The 19,554-nt window shown below is 36.3% G+C and overlaps 2 protein-coding genes across 4 annotated transcripts; one reads left to right on the forward strand and one right to left on the reverse strand.

Annotated features, from left to right (window-relative positions):
* Nucleotides 1–3,240: 3,240 nt before the first annotated feature.
* Nucleotides 3,241–9,738, reverse strand: LOC309717491 (uncharacterized protein). 2 transcript variants are annotated; one of them, XM_082552111.1, is made up of 8 exons: nucleotides 9,637–9,738; nucleotides 9,223–9,312; nucleotides 8,539–8,904; nucleotides 7,727–8,032; nucleotides 7,095–7,406; nucleotides 6,865–6,988; nucleotides 6,159–6,228; nucleotides 3,241–5,831 (listed from the first exon to the last, which is right to left on the reverse strand). In XM_082552111.1, exons 2-8 carry the CDS (start codon nucleotides 9,263–9,265, stop codon nucleotides 5,475–5,477), a joined length of 1,578 nt encoding a protein of 525 aa, XP_082408237.1. In that variant the 5' UTR covers nucleotides 9,266–9,312; nucleotides 9,637–9,738; the 3' UTR covers nucleotides 3,241–5,474. The 2 variants fall into 2 exon arrangements, with proteins under 2 accessions (XP_082408237.1, XP_082408238.1); XM_082552112.1 differs by having other exon boundaries at nucleotides 9,223–9,308; nucleotides 9,637–9,727.
* Nucleotides 9,739–14,483: 4,745 nt separating this feature from the next.
* On the forward strand, nucleotides 14,484–19,122 carry LOC309716435 (sialic acid-binding Ig-like lectin 14). Of its 2 annotated transcripts, none has more exons than XM_082550234.1 (8): nucleotides 14,484–14,591; nucleotides 14,929–15,018; nucleotides 15,337–15,702; nucleotides 16,209–16,538; nucleotides 16,858–17,172; nucleotides 17,429–17,543; nucleotides 18,286–18,343; nucleotides 18,442–19,122. In XM_082550234.1, the coding sequence occupies exons 2-8, from the start codon at nucleotides 14,976–14,978 to the stop codon at nucleotides 18,508–18,510; spliced, it is 1,296 nt and encodes a 431-aa protein (XP_082406360.1). In that variant the 5' UTR covers nucleotides 14,484–14,591; nucleotides 14,929–14,975; the 3' UTR covers nucleotides 18,511–19,122. The 2 variants fall into 2 exon arrangements, with proteins under 2 accessions (XP_082406360.1, XP_082406361.1); XM_082550235.1 differs by having other exon boundaries at nucleotides 14,501–14,591; nucleotides 14,933–15,018.
* The last annotated feature ends 432 nt before the right edge of the window (nucleotides 19,123–19,554 follow it).

Below are 19,554 nucleotides of genomic sequence, written 5' to 3' on the forward strand. Positions count from 1 at the left end.
TAACATGGACTTTGTGTGCTTTATTTTTAAATTAGACCCTGATAGAGTGTGACCATCCTGTGTAAACTGTGTAGGCAGAAACAGAATGAGATTTGAAATTGAAAGCTTTGAGGTGACTAACTTTGTCCTCACCTCACTTTACTGCTGCTTTTCTAAATTTCACCATTGCCCTTCTCTTTGGCCCATTTTCTTTTTCCTGTATGCTGCTTTGCTTATCAACAAGGAGACTCACTTTTTGAGAAGTCCGCAAATGATTTGTTCATTCACCTCTCATTTGAATCAGCCGTTCACCTGAGAGGTGACAAATAGTGAGCCATTCATCACCTGTACGGTACACCTGATACATTTAAAACCGCTCACATAGGCTCCTGCACTGCTGTAAACAACAGTTTCCTAATAAAACCACTAGATGTCAACATAGAGTAAAATACCACAGCAGCCTTTAATAACACGGAACACATTTTGCTGCACAAACTAGAATACTAGTCAATCTTCTTGACAAAAGTCATCAGTTTGTTTATTTCTGTCTTTGCAGTTCATTCCTTTATTAAGCTACACTATAGCAACAACTGCTAAAATACAACATAGGTGTAACATTTCTTAATTATTGTCACACTTGACTTACGGAGCCCTTTTTTAATCACCCTCTTCCTCTTCGTTTGAAGTGCTTCTCCTTTTACGTACAATAGGTTTGTTACTCTATAAAGATATAGATTTTAAAAACTGTCAAACTAATGTCAAGAAACAGTGGTGGTAAAAAAAGAAGAAGAAGATATAATTAGAAATGATGATGAGGGACTGCCTTCTTCTACTTTTTTGTGGTGAGGTTCCCTTTTATTTCTCCCTTTTTCATTTCCACTCACACATGCAGCAGAAGTTCTGCTTTAATCTTTTACAGTAAGGATGACGGTGCTGTTGACCTCGTGGTTCATGGACAGAAATGACAGCAGATTTAGTGCAGTTCCTTAATAGTGGCATTTTGATGAAAAAGGTCAGGCCTTCGCAGTGCAAACACGCTGAATCACAACATCAACGGCGGAGGTAGCCATAAGTCTCCTTTCAAGAGACATTTCCATGCATAGATCTGGGTTGTGATATATTTCTTTAGAGCTACGTATGTTGTGCAGGTCACTATTAGAGTGACTGCTGAGGTTTCATTCTTCCAGTCAGTTTTATCTCCATTTGAAATCGTCCTTGTTCATAGTCTTTACTCTTACTGCATATCTCTAATGCAATATTTTGAATTATATGAATTTGAAAAACAGTTTTTCTGCTTTGAAATTTTTACTTTTATATAATGTTACGTAAACACCCTGGCTGCTTTCAGTGGGCTTGTAACAGATCAGATTAAATTGTTAAATACAGCTTGAAACCGAAGAAGGAAATAAAACCTCAAAAGCAGACCTGTGATGCATTTCCTTGTTTTTGGTCATGTAGAATGACTGACAATGGTGAATGTTCAAAATAGATATCAGACATGATCAATATTAAATAATGAGGCCAGCTTATCTGCAAGCAATCCTTGTGAGCCGAAATGTCAGGCTAAACACACATTAGTTTTTTTTCTCTAGTCTTGATCATATATAATGATATAAATGCAACAGAGCTCTGTTGCTAAGAGTCCTGACGTACTATTAAAAGCTGTTGTTGATGAAAAGGTTACGGTAAATGGCAGGTAGTCTTAAAGGGAAAGGAGCTGAAAAGGTTTGCTCCAAAAACTGCATCAAAGCTCATTATATGACAAACAGTGATTATGTTATAGTATGATTCCTGCTAATAGACTGCAAGAATAAATATGTGGAGTTGTAATGGAGCAGAATAGGTGACCACAATATTATTTATTTAAAGTAAAAGTAACTTGTATATTTAAATGCGGCGCTAAGGCTACATGATGAAAAATATTAGGTTTTGCTGGCAGATGCACAGTCCAGACTACTTTTGCTGTCACATTGTGTAGCTGTTTGAGTGCCATTTGTGTTGTGTCAAAGCCATTAAAAGTCAGACCTGTTGTTCCAGAAAGCACGTTTAGGTCAAACTGAGTTTGTTAACTGTGAAATAAGGTAACTGTGGGTTTTCTGACGCAGAAATAGAGCAAACGTCTGAGTCACTTGTTGGGGTGGCGCACTCTGTGAACTAAACGTGCTCGCTGACAGGTTTCCTCCGCAAGTTTGGCTTTTACTCCTCGTAAATAGAAATATAAAGACAGCATTAAGACAGTTGTAAGAATCATAGTTTTCTAGTTATGAGGCTTGTTATCAATTTTCATCCATGTTGAAGACAAATTTCAATTTATGGTTAACATAACCCCACCCTACACCCCTACAAAGTTATCTATCTTTATAATTTACTTATTCAGCATTTTTTTTAAAGGACGGTCCTGATTGAATTGTGCTATTTATAGTCTTTAATGTTTACAGAAAGATCTATGAAATTGGTCTCAAAAAGAGAAAATATCCAGAAAGTGGCTAAAAACGTCCTTGCCTGATGTCAGAGCTCAATGATTGCGCTCCTTTGAGCTAATAGAAAGGCAACAGAGGCTCAAATAACTGCTCTTTATACCTAGTATGCAGAAGAACATCTCTGAATGTACAACACTTCAAAATCAAAAGATTGATCCAAGGTGCAAAAGCAACGTGTACTTCATGAAGTGGCCAGTAATATCATAATGCAGTTCAACAACACTGCACACTGCTACCTCCAGAGAAGCCATGCACTGAACTCAACAAAAAGGCCAATGTTCAAGAAGAAGGATACCTTAGGGACAGAAGACTTGAAAATGTTATTAATATATCATGAAATAGATTTACTATTGAAGACAGACTTCTTCAAATCTAAGTTGGCAAGGTTTCTACCTAAGCCCTGAAAGAGGAAATGCTATTTGCAGCAGAGTTTAAGAAATATGTCATTCTTACATATGCTAAAGAGGAAAGTGTTGCACTTTAATGAACTGTATAACTAAATAGCAGTTAATTAAAGTGCTATAGTTAATAGAAAAAACAAGAAAAAGAAAATAAACACTGCAATTTTTAAGAAAATTTAGTGTTTTACATATTTCTGAAAACGGTGCTGATGAGGTTAAAATTATACTGAAAGATAAATAAACTTTCGAGTGAGGACCAACAACATAAACTCAGTTACTGTGTTGTTTGTTGCGCCTAATTTTAAAGAGCAGGCTCATCCGGATGTTGAGAAATCTTCTCAGGAAAGACAAGAGGCAGGTTTTTTTTTTTTTGTTCTTTAAAAATTCAATAGTTTTATTAACAGAAGAATGCTCAATAAAAATGTACAGGAAGCAAACTGCACAGGAAACAGGTTTAACACAGATGCCACTACAGGATGTTGCAAATTCATATTTTCCATACTCATGTGACTACATTTTACTACCGCAGTCCCCCTGGGAATCAATTTTGGATCCCCCAAACCCAAAACATGTTTAACGGCAGGTCTGAAAAAACTTATGAGCATTTGCTTCCATTTATTCAAACAAACAAAACAAAACAAAACCTGCACAAACATTTACTGCAAAGTATAACTGCTCTTCTCCTCACACTACAGTAATTCCTCAATCTCAGGCTATCACAGTATGCTAAAAATAAATGTAACAAAGAGCACAAAAAGGTATTTTCATTGTAGCAATGACTATAAGTGACATAAATCATAAAAAAAAGGAAGTACACAACAGTTGCTAAAAACAGGAGAAACAATGTGTTGTCATGCTAACCAACCAACCAACAACAACTTTATCTTCACTTATCTTGCCTCATCACCACTTTAAACTGTGAAATAGCTGACACAGTGCATACTGTTTAAAGTATGATGGTGTGCGATTACTGATATATGAAAACCATATTAAAAAATATATGATTAAAACAATATTATTTAAAAGATGCTTTAGATTCAAACACAAAGATTGAGCATGCATCTACTTACAACTGTCATCTGTACACATGCACAGTATTCATGAACTAGTTATTGTTCTCACAAGAGTCACAGATGAATATATATATATATATATATATATATATATATACTTCCTTATTAGGCATCACTCTATTATCGGTGGATCTAATCTTCCTGTTCTCACATTTTGACACAGTAAGATACTATAACGGTCAATTTTAAGCTGTAAAAGAAACCTGAAATCTAAATATTATGACCCCCTTAGTCCAGTGTTTGTGGAGCTGGGAAGTAGCCTGAAAGGTGGAGCTGGACTTTTGCAGTTGCACTATTTACAGCAGTTCAGCAGAACACAGACAACCCTCGTCTGAGAGGCGTCAAACTAGAAAATGCCATGCGTGGTCTGAATTTGTACAAAAGCTTTACCAGGGTGTGCTTTCCTTTAGCTTTTTATGGTTTAAAACAAAGCAAAGGTGTTCTCTCCCCTCCTGCATAAACTCAATAATGTAACTGAATAAATTCTCACTCTGAGCTTGAATTTGATTTCAGTTGCATTCACCTTATTTATGACTGAATTTTATTAACATGATGAAATGTTTGACTGTTACATGAAGCTGCTAATTCTACCTGATGTATCATACAGAGATATGCAAAATGTAAAGAATATTGTTTGCATACAAAAACTTTTTCACAAAGATTTAACATTTATATTCATGTTTTAAACCACAGGTGTCAAACTCCAGTCCTCGAGGGTCGGCGTTCTGAAACTTTTCTATGTGTCCCTGCTGCTACACACCTGAATAACATTAGTAGGTCATTAGCATGCTGAGATGGGGAATTCAGCCATTTGATTCACAGCAGCTCATACGTGAATGAACACAGTGCAATAAAAGTACTTTTACACGTACATTTTCCACTTCATTTATTTAAATTTACTTGACTTGGGTTAGGGGTTGCCATCTCAGCAGACAGTCAAACTCTACAGAATTTTGTAAATGACATACTAAGGTTATCTAGGTGTGTTGCAGCAGGGACACATGGAAACGTTTCAGGACACCGGCCCTTGAGGACTGGAGTTTGACACCCCTAATTTAAACAGTTTCACCTTATGTTCTTGTGGAACAGCCTTTTGAAGGTGAAGTAAATAAGAAGATTTATTACAATATTTACATAGTATGGCTGACACCTGAATATTTCCTTGTATTAAATAAGTGGAGTCTCCACTAACGACTGCCACTTACATACCAAAGAAAGAAGTTATAACATGAGAGGATATTTCATGAAAACCTTTTTGTCAGCACCTGGATCTGATTAGTCGACCCACTATTTTTCTGTTTAGACCACATTAAACACCACAGCCTGATATTTTTACCATTTTTGTAAGTCCTGTGGAAACGTGTTTATCCTTTTATATTACATACATGCTTATATTTTTCGTAATTGAAAAATCCCAGAAATTCCATCTCATCTAACAAAGCACACACAATTCTCAACGCATACGTTGATTGCAGCATGCATATATCTTCTGTTTGTAATGTTAATTTCTCCAAATGTGATAGATCTCACAGCTCTCATAATTAACCCATTAATTCCTCCACACTGGAATACAGCGCCACATCCTCACCTTCCTCATTGTCCTTTTTAGTCATGAACTCATTCTCTTCATTGGCCTCCAACATTTCACTGTCCCCTTGGGCGTCTTCTTGTCTCACTTCTTCTCTTTTAATTTCAGCATACTCTGTGTCTCTGGCATCCTGTGTGTTTGCTGCCTCTTCAGGGTTCTTGGGTCTTAGTGCAGAGAAGTTAATGTCGGAGTACTCCACCTCTTTTGTGCAGTTTCCATTGGATGGTAATTGTGCAACAGACTCAGCTTCTCCTTCAGCGTCCTCTGGCTCACGGATCCCATCATATGTTGCTGCTTGATCAGCATCCATCTGTCAAGCACAAGGGAGCAATTACAGGTAATTTGACAGCTTATAAAAAAAAATAATGACGTAATAACATGACAGAAACCATCCATCCATTCCGCTTATCCTTTTCAGGGTCACGGGGGGCGCTGGGGCCTATCCCAGCTGTCATAGGGCGATTTTTAATAAGCTAGTTTGGTTTCTGTCATTTAAAAAAAAAAAAAAAAAAAAAAAATGACAGAAACCAAACTAGCTTAATATTTGACCAAAAATATAATTAAAATCAAACTAATATCATAAAATAAATATCATATTCAGATATGTTACCAAAGGCTAAGTACTTATTTAAGTTACCATTAGACCAGCTTCAGTAGTCGCCATCTCCAGGTTTTCAGACAGATTTTCTGACCTCTTCCACTTTTTTCTGGGAAGAAATTAATTAATAGAAATGAAGCTTAGTGAAGGTCTCACAGCAGACCAGAAGTGTTGTGTCGTGGCAAAAAAAACCAAACCCTTATAGTTCACATAATCTGATTATTTTCTGTGCTCAATCTGTTTTTTCTCATGTTAAAAGCCGAAAAAATATCTTGGATCAAAAAATGCACTTTATCTTTACATATAAATATGATGGCATGTGTCTCAGTTTTAATTTCCGGAAGCTGATGACGTAAGATAAGCCAAAACTGTATGAAAACTCACAAAAAGTAAATAATGATTGCAGCATGATAATGGTGACAATACAATATCTGACAATTTTGATATTTTACAATATGTGTTTCAGTTCTTTCCCATATATAATGGTATTTATATGTGGAAAGTTCTGGTATAAAAACTTAAGTCACCATTTAGGATCTCTAACAGTATATAATAAACTTTATATAAAAATGACCTAATAGAAATTTACATGTGTGCAAACAGAAATCATTCGAGTATACCAGGAAGATGGTGAGCATTAATATGAACAATTCAGAAAATATAATATTCCTTTTTATAAAATAAAATAAAATATACAAAAACACTGATGTCAAAAATAGAAAATACCAGATAGATGTAATATTACCTGCGACATTTTGTTACCAAACAAGAAATGACTGTTGAAAGGATTATCCCAATCACAAACCCGGTCAACACTGCAATGTAGACTTTCTTCTCTAGAATAATCGTTAAAAACTGTGTGAATATATCTGAAATCAAATGAGATAAACCGTGCTGATTACCTAAAGCTGAAAACAGGTATTGAAATGTCTTAAATTTGAGTATAGGGGAAATGTTTAACTCGTAAATACTTACAGTTATTTCCTGTATTGTTTAATGATGATGAATTAGCATTAAACTCTTTTAGTATAAGGCTGACACTTGATGAGGTATTTCCAATACTATTACTGCTGACACATTCAATAGTGGAGTTGTGATAGTGATCTTGGGACACAGTGATGGTGCTGGTGACTCTGGTGTTTGACACATTGGTTGTTACAGAGTACTCAGTGTGGCTTTCCAAGTGTGGCCATTTGATGGTGGGTGAAGGAAACCCCTCACTGATACACACACAGGTCAAAACCTTTGACTGAGCGACACAAGAGTTATTCAAGATTCTTGCTGCATCTGCAAAAACAGAATAAGAAGCTCAGCATCAAGATTACAGTAAACTCATAGGAACATAAATAGTTTTAACACATTGCTTCAATATAAGAATATCTGATACTGAAGAACACAACAATGTAATTAATATTACATTTACTTTCCAGATTTTAATGAAAACTGCTTTTTTAGGTAAAAAATGCAAAAAATAAGAGCAGACAAAATATAATGTCAGTCATGAAAGTTTTACACTTACAGTAATTACAACATTATTATAATTACTGCTACTACTACTAATACTGTAATAATGATAAAAATATACTTTTGCCAAGAGTAATACTCACACTTGACATTAAGAGTTTTTGTCTCATTTGTTTTGACATTTTTGAAGGTGACCTTACAGGTGACCTGACCACCGTTGTGTTTTGTTGAAGCGTTAAAGGCCAGATTTGACTTGAAGGCAGGCATATCCTCAGACTGGAATTCAGTGTTGTTTTCTTTGATTTCATAGAGGTTTTGTCCTGGTCCACTCCATATCCAGGTGATATTAGGAGTGGATCCAGAGCAGAGACCAGGAGCGCTGCAGGTCAGTGTAGTCTGCTCTCCCTCTGTTATTTCAGGAATCTCCAGTGTGGGCTTTTCACTCAGCTCTAATAGGAAAGTAAATGAAACAAGACATTATAATCAGCATAAAAACCACTACTAATTTAAAGTAGACGTATGATCACTCTGTTAAGTAACTTAAATTGTAAAAAGTACAAGATAAGGCTGAAAAGTTCCAAGACAGATGCAAGCTCTGTGAGGTATACCCAAACATCAGTTTATGTCTGACCGAAGGAATAGACTAAAGGACATTCAGCAGTTTCTGTTTTTGTTTTTCACTTTAGCTGACATATATGATGAATGGAGACACAGGACCTGCATTACAGGAAGTCGTTGTGCCTTTGTGTTAATCTGAGCATCATGTTTATTCACAAAAATCTTTGGAGTGGTAATGATTTAACAACTCTTAAACTCACGTTAAACAAACATGTGCTAGTGCCATAATGCAGCTGTAGTTAATACAACTCATTGTAATTTAGTCGAGCTAACTCATTTAAATCAAACATGATAACGTGGTCACTGTGCAGGGAGTATTTGTGGTAGGTTTTGATACCTGTAACTGTGACTGTGATGTTTGCAATCAGTGTGCAGTGAGTCTTTGTTTTAGCGACAGCGTGATATGCTCCAGAGTCCGACTTGGTGAGGTCATTGATAATGATGCTGCAGTTCTTTTTCAGGTCAGCCTCCAACAGTGACACCCTCCCTTCAAACTCAGGTTCAGTTTTCGTATTGTTACTGGAGCCAAATATTGTTTTAGTTATGTTTCCATCATGTTTATACCAAGTTATATTTTCAACATGACCATCCTGTGTAGTAAAAGAACATGCTAGAACAACACACAGTCCAGCCTGTGCTGATACATTTTTACCACTTTGTGTGATTATGCTGTTGCTCTTTGGACACTCAGGAGTCCCAGAACCTGAACATGCAAAAACAAAAGAGCACAAACCAGAAGAGAAGAAGCTGAGTTCATGAAAATCAAAAACGATGGTAACCAACACCATCAGTTTACATCATTTACAATGTTTATATTTAAAGATGCCTCTTTTACTTTACTTCTGCTGTTAACTGATATGACTTATATAAGCGATGCAGTTCACAGCTGTTGCTTCCCATTTTTAACTTAGTAAATGACATTTTCAAACACGGCTGTCTTTGAAACTGCAGTTTTCCTTCTTTTTGTAGTTTCCTTAAATTCATATATTGATGAAGATTTAAATAAAATTTCCTTCTGTACCTGTGTCAGCGAAGAGCAGAATCACCCAGATGAGAGTTAACATTCTGATTTGAATGACAGCACAGCTTCTCTCCACAGGATAGACGCTTTCTTTTCAAAGCACAAACACACAAAAGGGGCAGTAAAAATATAGAAAGTTCAGTGGCTGATAGAATCACATACAGGATATTACACTTACATATTTACTGTTTTAATATATTTTTTCATGTGACCAATAAACTTGGCTGAGATCTTGAAATATCAAAGTTTAAAGCATTTCTTGATATCTGTGCCATCGAGAAGCAAAAAATTATGAATGGAAATCTCTCAGCCTCAGACTTCTTCAGTTAGGTATTCACCAATCAGTTACAGTCATTTTTTATGAAATTACTGAAGTAAGAATACTACAGAGAAAAATGGATGAAAGTGTTTTACCCTCACTCTGTGTGAACCTCCAGCTTTTGTTTCCACACACTGATCTCTGCAGACTGTCTGCTTTCAACTGACTCTTCTTCCTCCTCCTCCTCCTTTGTTACTTCTCTTTGCACTTCAGCAAGTTTACAGGAAGTTTAGCTTTACTCTGCTGGCCATTATTTCCTCTTAGACTGCCACCACACTTACAGCTAAAACCTCCTATCACATTATGATGTTAACGTGAAACTTTAACAGCAGTGAAATCAGAGATAATCTTGAACACGAGGTGCTAAGCTTTCAAATATTTGGATGTTCAAAACGGTTCAATTGTTTTAAAAACAATCGTCTGACAATTATGCATTGTAATGCATTGTAACATATAGATGCATGTTAATGCTCTGCTTTATGGTGTCACTTTGATCTTTGAAATAACTTCTGTATTTGCAAGAGGAAGATTTGCTGTTTTATAAAATGTTTGTACTAAAGAAGTCGTTTAGATGAGTGATGAAATGTTTCTCCTACTGAAAACTGAAGGAGAAGCTGAACAGAATAAACTCTCTGGGATTTACACATTCTTATTAACATTATTAATAATGTTAATAATGATCACTTTGTTCTCTCTAAGTTCCTGTTTAGACTTTACTGCTTTAAGGTTACAATAATTTCTGTCTAAATACAATTTGTCCTTGTCAGTTACTGACAGCACAAACTAATGAAACCTTTAGACAGCACCACAGTGTGACAGAGCTAAGAAAGATGTTGTAACTAACATGCTTTCTGTTTCAAAGAGTGACATATTGCTCACTGCGATACTGTATGTCAAGAGTATTCATGCAGCACATTTCTAAAAGGGGAAGTAACCTCTGACATATAGAACAACATTAACAGAATCATAAAGGCAAACTCAACCTAAAACATTTGTTATGCAAAAGAAATATCACTAAATACTATAAACTATTATATCTGAAGTGTTTTTTTTTTTCATCATTACATTTGCATATCACCTCATCTTTCCACTGTAATAAAGAAAAAAAAATAGGAAGATGGAAAGCCTAACTTTGAAAAATATAGTCCCTCAGCTTCTCCAGCTCATGTATTAGCTTTGGCAGGTTGTACAAGCCTGCACCTAAGAAATAACCCGACAGATAATTCGTGCAAGCAGCTACCTTTGACCTATGCAGTGGTGAAGTTTTGCAACCTCTAGTAAATGTGTGAATAGCTTAATGTACTATATGAGCTGGTGTCATCACGTTTAATTGGGTAGAATTTGTCAGCCTCTGATATTGAAAATTAAGCGAACATTTTGACAACGATAAATTGTCTATTTTAACACACAAGTATATTTTTCTCACTCATTGCCAATGTGGGTTCATTTATGCATAGTATTAACTCTTGTAATTGTATTACATGAGGTTGTATAATAGTATACAACCTGTCTGTGCAGACGCTCCAGGCTTGGACCACACCATATGACTACTGTGCTGTAGAGGGTTTACTCTGTCCCCTACAGGTGAGTGGAAGAATGTACATACGAAACAAAATAGTGCACTCCCTGTATTACTGTAATAAGTAATACAGGGAGTGCAGAATTATTAGGCAAGTTGTATTTTTGAGGAATAATTTTATTATTGAACAACAACCATGTTCTCAATGAACCCAAAAAACTCATTAATATCAAAGCTGAATGTAGTTGAAGTAGTTTTTAGTTTTAGCTATTTTAGGGGGACATCTGTGTGTGCAGGTGACTATTACTGTGCATAATTATTAGGCAACTTAACAAAAAACAAATATATACCCATTTCAATTATTTATTTTTACCAGTGAAACCAATATAACATCTCCACATTCACAAATATACATTTCTGACATTCAAAAACAAAACAAAAACAAATCAGCGACCAATATAGCCACCTTTCTTTGCAAGGACACTCAAAAGCCTGCCATCCATGGATTCTGTCAGTGTTTTGATCTGTTCACCATCAACATTGCGTGCAGCAGCAACCACAGCCTCCCAGACACTGTTCAGAGAGGTGTACTGTTTTCCCTCCTTGTAAATCTCACATTTGATGATGGACCACAGGTTCTCAATGGGGTTCAGATCAGGTGAACAAGGAGGCCATGTCATTAGTTTTTCTTCTTTTATACCCTTTCTTGCCAGCCACGCTGTGGAGTACTTGGACGCGTGTGATGGAGCATTGTCCTGCATGAAAATCATGTTTTTCTTGAAGGATGCAGACTTCTTCCTGTACCACTGCTTGAAGAAGGTGTCTTCCAGAAACTGGCAGTAGGACTGGGAGTTGAGCTTGACTCCATCCTCAACCCGAAAAAGCCCCACAAGCTCATCTTTGATGATACCAGCCCAAACCAGTACTCCACCTCCACCTTGCTGGCGTCTGAGTCGGACTGGAGCTCTCTGCCCTTTACCAATCCAGCCACGGGCCCATCCATCTGGCCCATCAAGACTCACTCTCATGTCACCAGTCCAAAAAACCTTAGAAAAACCAGTCTTGAGATATTTCTTGGCCCAGTCTTGACGTTTCAGCTTGTGTGTCTTGTTCAGTGGTGGTCGTCTTTCAGCCTTTCTTACCTTGGCCATGTCTCTGAGTATTGCACACCTTGTTCTTTTGGGCACTCCAGTGATGTTGCAGCTCTGAAATATGGCCAAACTGGTGGCAAGTGGCATCTTGGCAGCTGCACGCTTGACTTTTCTCAGTTCATGGGCAGGTATTTTGCGCCTTGGTTTTTCCACACGCTTCTTGCGACGCTGTTGACTATTTTGAATGAAACGCTTGATTGTTCGATGATCACGCTTCAGAAGCTTTGCAATTTTGAGACTGCTGCATCCCTCTGCAAGATATCTCACTATTTTTGACTTTTCTGAGCCTGTCAAGTCCTTCTTTTGACCCATTTTGCCAAAGGAAAGGACGTTGCCTAATAATTATGCACACCTGATATAGGGTGTTGATGTCATTAGACCACACCCCTTCTCATTACAGAGATGCACATCACCTAATATGCTTAATTGGTAGTAGGCTTTCGAGCCTATACAGCTTGGAGTAAGACAACATGCATGAAGAGGATGATGTGGACAAAATACTCATTTGCCTAATAATTCTGCACTCCCTGTATAAACAAAGAGTAATATACAGGAAAATAAAGAAGATACCATTTTAAAAACATATGTGCCATACCTGTGCGAATGTATTGAACAAAAAGCTTTTGCTGCTTTTTCACTTTGTAATTAACTAATATCGCTTCTGACCACTCTTAAATGCTATTTGACAAAAAAGTCAAATATTGTGCACAATTAATGAGTATATTGTAAGTAAATTGTGGAAAACATAAAGCTGTTTATAACAGGAACGGAAAGGAAACACATTTCACAGCAATAACGGAATAGAGCAATCATCAACCACCTCTTCTACATGGATGACATCAACCAATCGGATATGGTAGTGGTGGACAAGCAGAGGAAGATGGCATGGAAGAGCTCCAACAACTTGCTGGGCACATTAAAGCAGCTGGGCTTCGTTAGAAAGTAGAATCTGCTCATCCCCTTATACACAGCATCATTTTTGTTCCTCCAGTCCATCGGTCAGGTGAATGTCCAAGTATAGTGGTGTGAAAAAGTGTTTGCCACTTTCCTGGTTTCCAATTTTATCTGTATTTTTGTCACACTTAAATGATTCAGATCATCAAACAAATTTAATAAGAGTTGTATTGTTCAATTCATGCTCCCACCGTCTCCGTGGAACGCAAAGACTGCTGTTCGCAGCCCAGAAAAATCTAATACTGTTTATTGTGAACCCGTGCTGGACTATCAGAAGAAGGTTCATTATCAGCCTGCTTCCATAACAATTGTTCCGTACTCTGAGGTTCTCATCAAGGACTTTTATGTTCCTGAAAATGATTTCTTTTTCTCGCTTGTGATCATCCGAGAACCTGTCTCTCTTCCCGCACCTGCTCCTGCTTCCAGGGCGGTTCAGACCCAGCATTCCTCTGCATTTGTTCCAGTTTTGAAGGTGGCTAGGGCCCCCTGTGAATCCTGCTCTGTCTAAGCCCCAGCATCCAGAGCCTGCTGCAAGGTTTCGGCACTGCTCTGCTGTTTTTCTGTATGTCAGGGATTACTTCCTCTTTCAGAAATGTACTATATGAATATTCTTGACTTACAGTGTTAGAATAAGCAATGTGTCACTCTTTGAAACAGAAAGCATGTTTGAGGGACATGTCAGTTACAACATCGTTCTTCTCTCTGTCACACTGTGGTGCTGTCTAAAGGTTACATTAGTTAGTGCTGTCAATGACTGATTAGGACAAATTGTATTTACACAGAAATAATTGTAATATTAAAATACTACAGTGTAAACAGGAACTTAGAGAGAACAAAGTGATCATTATTAACATTCTTAATAATGTTAATAAGAATGCGTAAATCCCAGAGAGTTTATTCTGTTCAGCTTCTCCTTCCATTTTCAGTAGGAGAAACATTTCATCACTCATCTAAATGACTTCTTTAGTACAAACATTTTACAAAGCAGCAAATCTTCCTCTTGCAAATACAGAAGTTATTTCAAAGATCAAAGTGACACCATAAAGCAGAGCATTAACATGCATCTATATATTACAATGCATTACAATGCATAATTGTCAGACGATTGTTTTTAAAACAATTGAACCGTTTTGAACATCCAAATATTTGAAAGCTTAGGACCTCATGTTCAAGATTATCTCCGATTTCACTGCTGTTAAAGTTTCACATTAACATCATAATGTGATAGGAGGTTTTAGCTGTAAGTGTGGTGGCAGTCTAAGAGGAAATAATGGCCAGCAGAGTAAAGCTAAACTTCCTGTAAACTTGCTGAAGTGCAAAGAGAAGTAACAAAGGAGGAGGAGGAGGAAGAAGAGTCAGTTGAAAGCAGACAGTCTGCAGAGATCAGTGTGTGGAAACAAAAGCTGGAGGTTCACACAGAGTGAGGGTAAAACACTTTCATCCATTTTTCTCTGTAGTATTCTTGCTTCAGTAATTTCATAAAAAATGATTGTAAATGATTGGTGAATACCTAACTGAAGAAGTCTGAGGCTGAGAGATTTCCATTCATAATTTTTAGCTTCTCGATGGCACAGATATCAAGAAATGCTTTAATATGATGCTTTAAACTTTGATATTTCAAGATCTCAGCCAAGTTTATTGGTCACATGAAAAAATATATTAAAACAGTAAATATGTAAGTGTAATATCCCGTATGTGATTCTATCAGCCACTGAACTTTCTATATTTTTACTGCACCTTTTGTGTGTTTGTGCTTTGAAAAGAAAGCGTCTATCCTGTGGAGAGAAGCCGTGCTGTCATTCAAATCAGAATGTTAACTCTCATCTGGGTGATTCTGCTCTTCGCTGACACAGGTACAGAAGGAAATTTTATTTAAATCTTCATCAATATATGAATTTAAGGAAACTACAAAAAGAAGGAAAACTGCAGTTTCAAAGACAGCCGTGTTTGAAAATGTCATTTACTAAGTTAAAAATGGGAAGCAACAGCTGTGAACTGCATCGCTTATATAAGTCATATCAGTTAACAGCAGAAGTAAAGTAAAAGAGGCATCTTTAAATATAAACATTGTAAATGATGTAAACTGATGGTGTTGGTTACCATCATTTTTTATTTTCATGAACTCAGCTTCTTCTCTTCTGGTTTGTGCTCTTTTGTTTTTGCATGTTCAGGTTCTGGGACTCCTGAGCGTCCAAAGAGCAACAGCATAATCACACAAAGTGGTAAAAATGTATCAGCACAGGCTGGACTGTGTGTTTTTCTAGCATGTTCTTTTACTACAGAGGATGGTCATGTTGAAAATATAACTTGGTATAAACATGATGGAAACATAACTAAAACAATATTTGGCTCCAGTAACAATACGAAAACTGAACCTGAGTTTAAAGGGAGGGTGTCACTGTTGGAGGCTGACCTGAAAAAGAACTGCAGCATCATTATCAATGACCTCACCAAGTCGGACTCTGGATCATATCACGCTGTCGCTAAGACAAAGACTCACTGCACACTGATTGCAAACATCACAGTCACAGTTACAGGTATCAAAACCTACCACAAATACTCCCTGCACAGTGACCACGTTATCATGTTTGATTTAAATGAGTTAGCTCAACTAAATTACAATGAGTTGTATTAACTACAGCTGCATTATGGCACTAGCACATGTTTGTTTAACGTGAGTTTAAGAGTTGTTAAATCATTACCACTCCAAAGATTTTTGTGAATAAACATGATGCTCAGATTAACACAAAGGCACAACGACTTCCTGTAATGCAGGTCCTGTGTCTCCATTCATCATATATGTCAGCTAAAGTGAAAAACAAAAACAGAAACTGCTGAATGTCCTTTAGTCTATTCCTTTGGTCAGACATAAACTGATGTTTGGGTATACCTCACAGAGCTTGCATCTGTCTTGGAACTTTTCAGCCTTATCTTGTACTTTTTACAATTTAAGTTACTTAACAGAGTGATCATACGTCTACTTTAAATTAGTAGTGGTTTTTATGCTGATTATAATGTCTTGTTTCATTTACTTTCCTATTAGAGCTGAGTGAAAAGCCCAAACTGGAGATTCCTGAAATAACAGAGGGAGAGCAGACTACACTGACCTGCAGCGCTCCTGGTCTCTGCTCTGGATCCACTCCTAATATCACCTGGATATGGAGTGGATCAGGACAAAACCTCTATGAAATCAAAGAAAACAACATTGAATTCCAGTCTGAGAATATGCCTGCCTTCAAGTCAACTCTGACCTTTAACGCTTCAACAAAACACAACGGTGGTCAGGTCACCTGTAAGGTCACCTGTAACGTCACCTGTAAGGTCACCTTCAAAAATGTCAAAACAAATGAGACAAAAACTCTTAATGTCAAGTGTGAGTATTACTCTTGGCAAAAGTATATTTTATCATTATTACAGTATTAGTAGTAGTAGCAGTAATTATAATAATGTTGTAATTACTGTAAGTGTAAAACTTTCATAACTGACATTATATTTTGTCTGCTCTCATTTTTTGCATTTTTTACTTAAAAAAGCAGTTTTCATTAAAATCTGGAAAGTAAATGTAATATTAATTACATTGTTGTGTTCTTCAGTATCAGATATTCTTATATTGAAGCAATGTGTTAAGACAATTTATGTTCCTATGAGTTTACTGTAATCTTGATGCTGAGCTTCTTATTCTGTTTTTGCAGATGCAGCAAGAATCTTGAATAACTCTGCTTGTGTCGCTCAGTCAAAGGTTTTGACCTGTGTGTGTATCAGTGAGGGGTTTCCTTCACCCACCATCAAATGGCCACACTTAGAGAGCCACACTGAGTACTCTGTAACAACCAATGTGTCAAACACCAGAGTCACCAGCACCATCACTGTGTCCCAAGATCACTATCACAACTCCACTATTGAATGTGTCAGCAGTAATAGTATTGGAAATACCTCATCAAGTGTCAGCCTTATAATAAACGAGTTCAATGCTAATTCATCACCATCAAACAATACAGGAAATAACTGTAAGTATTTACGAGTTAAATATCTCCCCTATACTCAAATTTAAGACAGCTCCACTATTGAATGTGTCAGCAGTAATAGTATTGGACAACTAAATCACAGCATTACAGTAAAGAAGTTAAACAGAGTTAGTAAGTATTTACAAGTAAAATATATCTCCTATACTAGAGCTATCAAAAAATGTAAGACATTCACTTCCTGTTTTTACATGTTTTATATAACATAAGCAAAAAACATTTTTCAACGTTGTGATTTCAGATCTTTACAAACAAGACCCGAAAGTTATTGCTGCAACATTGAGGGCCTTTCTGATTTGTCTTATTGGGATAATTTTTTCAGCAGTCGTTGCTTTTTTGGTAACAAAATCCAACAGGTACAGTTACATTTCAGAGTTTAATTTTGGAATGTGAAGATTATTTTTTTATTTTTGTAAATATATATAGATTATTTTAATCTAAGAATTTAATCTACTTCTAATATCAATTCTATTATATTACAAAAAAAATGTTCCTATATATTTGATGCAAATGACCTCTTTCATTGTATCACAATGCAGCTTTTTTAGCGATAAACATCCACACATTGGTTTATTTTAATACAATATAATAGCAAAACTGATGAGACAAAACATTTTGACAGTTGCTGCTTTTTATTGCTTTATATGCTGTTCTTTGCTTGCAGCTACAAGAAACAGGTTTTAAAATATCACACAATGTTCCACCAGCTATGGATGACATCTGTCAGTCACACATTTCCTAATATATGCCGATTTTTGATTTCACCATTGTTAGCATAATGTTTATATGCTTCATTTGGTCATAATGTTTGGGCTAATCATGTATAGTTAGTTTGACAATCTGTCATTTCCAATACCCTGTAATTCCTAGCTAATGGGACCAGTATACATAAGTAATGTACATATCATATTTACATATAAGGATAAATTGGAATTTATGATTCAAGATATAATTTTTTCCCTCAAAAAATGAAAAAAACAAAACAAAAAAACAGAGTGACCATAGAAAAAATTCAGTTTATGTAAATGCCCTGCTGTTGTTGCGAGCTGCTGTGGGACCTTCTGCAAGAAGGATTCATATTAATTGATTTGTTCTCAGAAAAAAATGGAGGAGGTCTGAAAACCTGGAGACTGTGACCACTGAAGCAGTTCCAATGGTAATGTATATCATTAGCTAGCCTTCTGTCATGTAGCTTAATTATACAGATGTTTAACTTTTATTAGCTGACAAATTATCCTGCAATGTGTCTGATAGCTGGATGCTGATCAAGCAACAGTATATGATGGGATCCATGAGCGAGAGGCAGCTGAAGGAGAAACTTAGTCATGTGAGAACGCATCGCTGGTGACAATGATGACATTGCACCAAAGACGTGGACAACATTGACAATGACGTCAAAACCAGGAAGGAGAGGAGAAACAGAATATGTTGAAATAAAGACAGAAAAAAGGGACAATGATGATCATGTGTTGTTGCAGCACTTACAAAAAAGAAAAACCATTCAGATATTAGGCTAATGTGTTTAATGCAGTCTAAATAAAACAATAACAGGGTTTCTAATATAGATGTACATCCTGGCAAAGAGGTTTTCAGAAAACACACTCTCATGTGATGGCTTCTTGTAAGTGGCAGTCCTTAGTGGGGATTAGCTAAAGATATCAAGACATGCAATCTTAATCTAATGCTATGCTACTCCACTTCATTTAATACAAGGAAACTTTGAGGTGCCAACTATACTGTGTAAATAATGTAATAAATCTACTTATAAACTCCAACTTCAACAAAAGCATAACCAAAGTGAAACTGTGTGAATCTTTGTGGAGACGTTCTTGTATGCAAAAAAGCATCTGTACATTTCACATATGTCTGTATCAGGTAAAATCAGTAGCTTCGTGTAAGTTTTTGTTTTATCACTTCAATAAAATTCAAATCTAAGTTCAAAGTAAATGTGATCATTATTATGCGTGTAATAGCTGTTGTTCAGTTTTCTTCTATGGCTTAAAATCTTGTGAATTCACAGATAACTGTTATAGTCTACTACTGTGGTAAACTGTGAGAACAGGACATTTAGAAAATCTACTGGAGCTCACATTAGAAATTATTGTGAGTTGGGAGTATTTTACCCACACTGAGCTGCTAAAACAGATTGTGTGTTCCCCCACTTGCCAAATTTCACTTTAACCACTGACTGTTTTTTTCTGTTTTTTGGTGTGGAGACAAAGCCACCCAACATCATGCAGGCAACAGAAAATGTATATTTTAAATAACAGATTAAGTCTGAGTACATTCATTAGAATTGTAATTATAATTTAGATTAATTTGTTTTCTCATTTACTAATATTATATTCTGTAATATTACTAATTACA

The sequence above is a fragment of the Aulonocara stuartgranti genome (genome assembly GCF_965226115.1).
Source record: "Aulonocara stuartgranti genome assembly, chromosome: 11".
Classification (NCBI taxonomy): Eukaryota; Metazoa; Chordata; class Actinopteri; order Cichliformes; family Cichlidae; genus Aulonocara; species Aulonocara stuartgranti.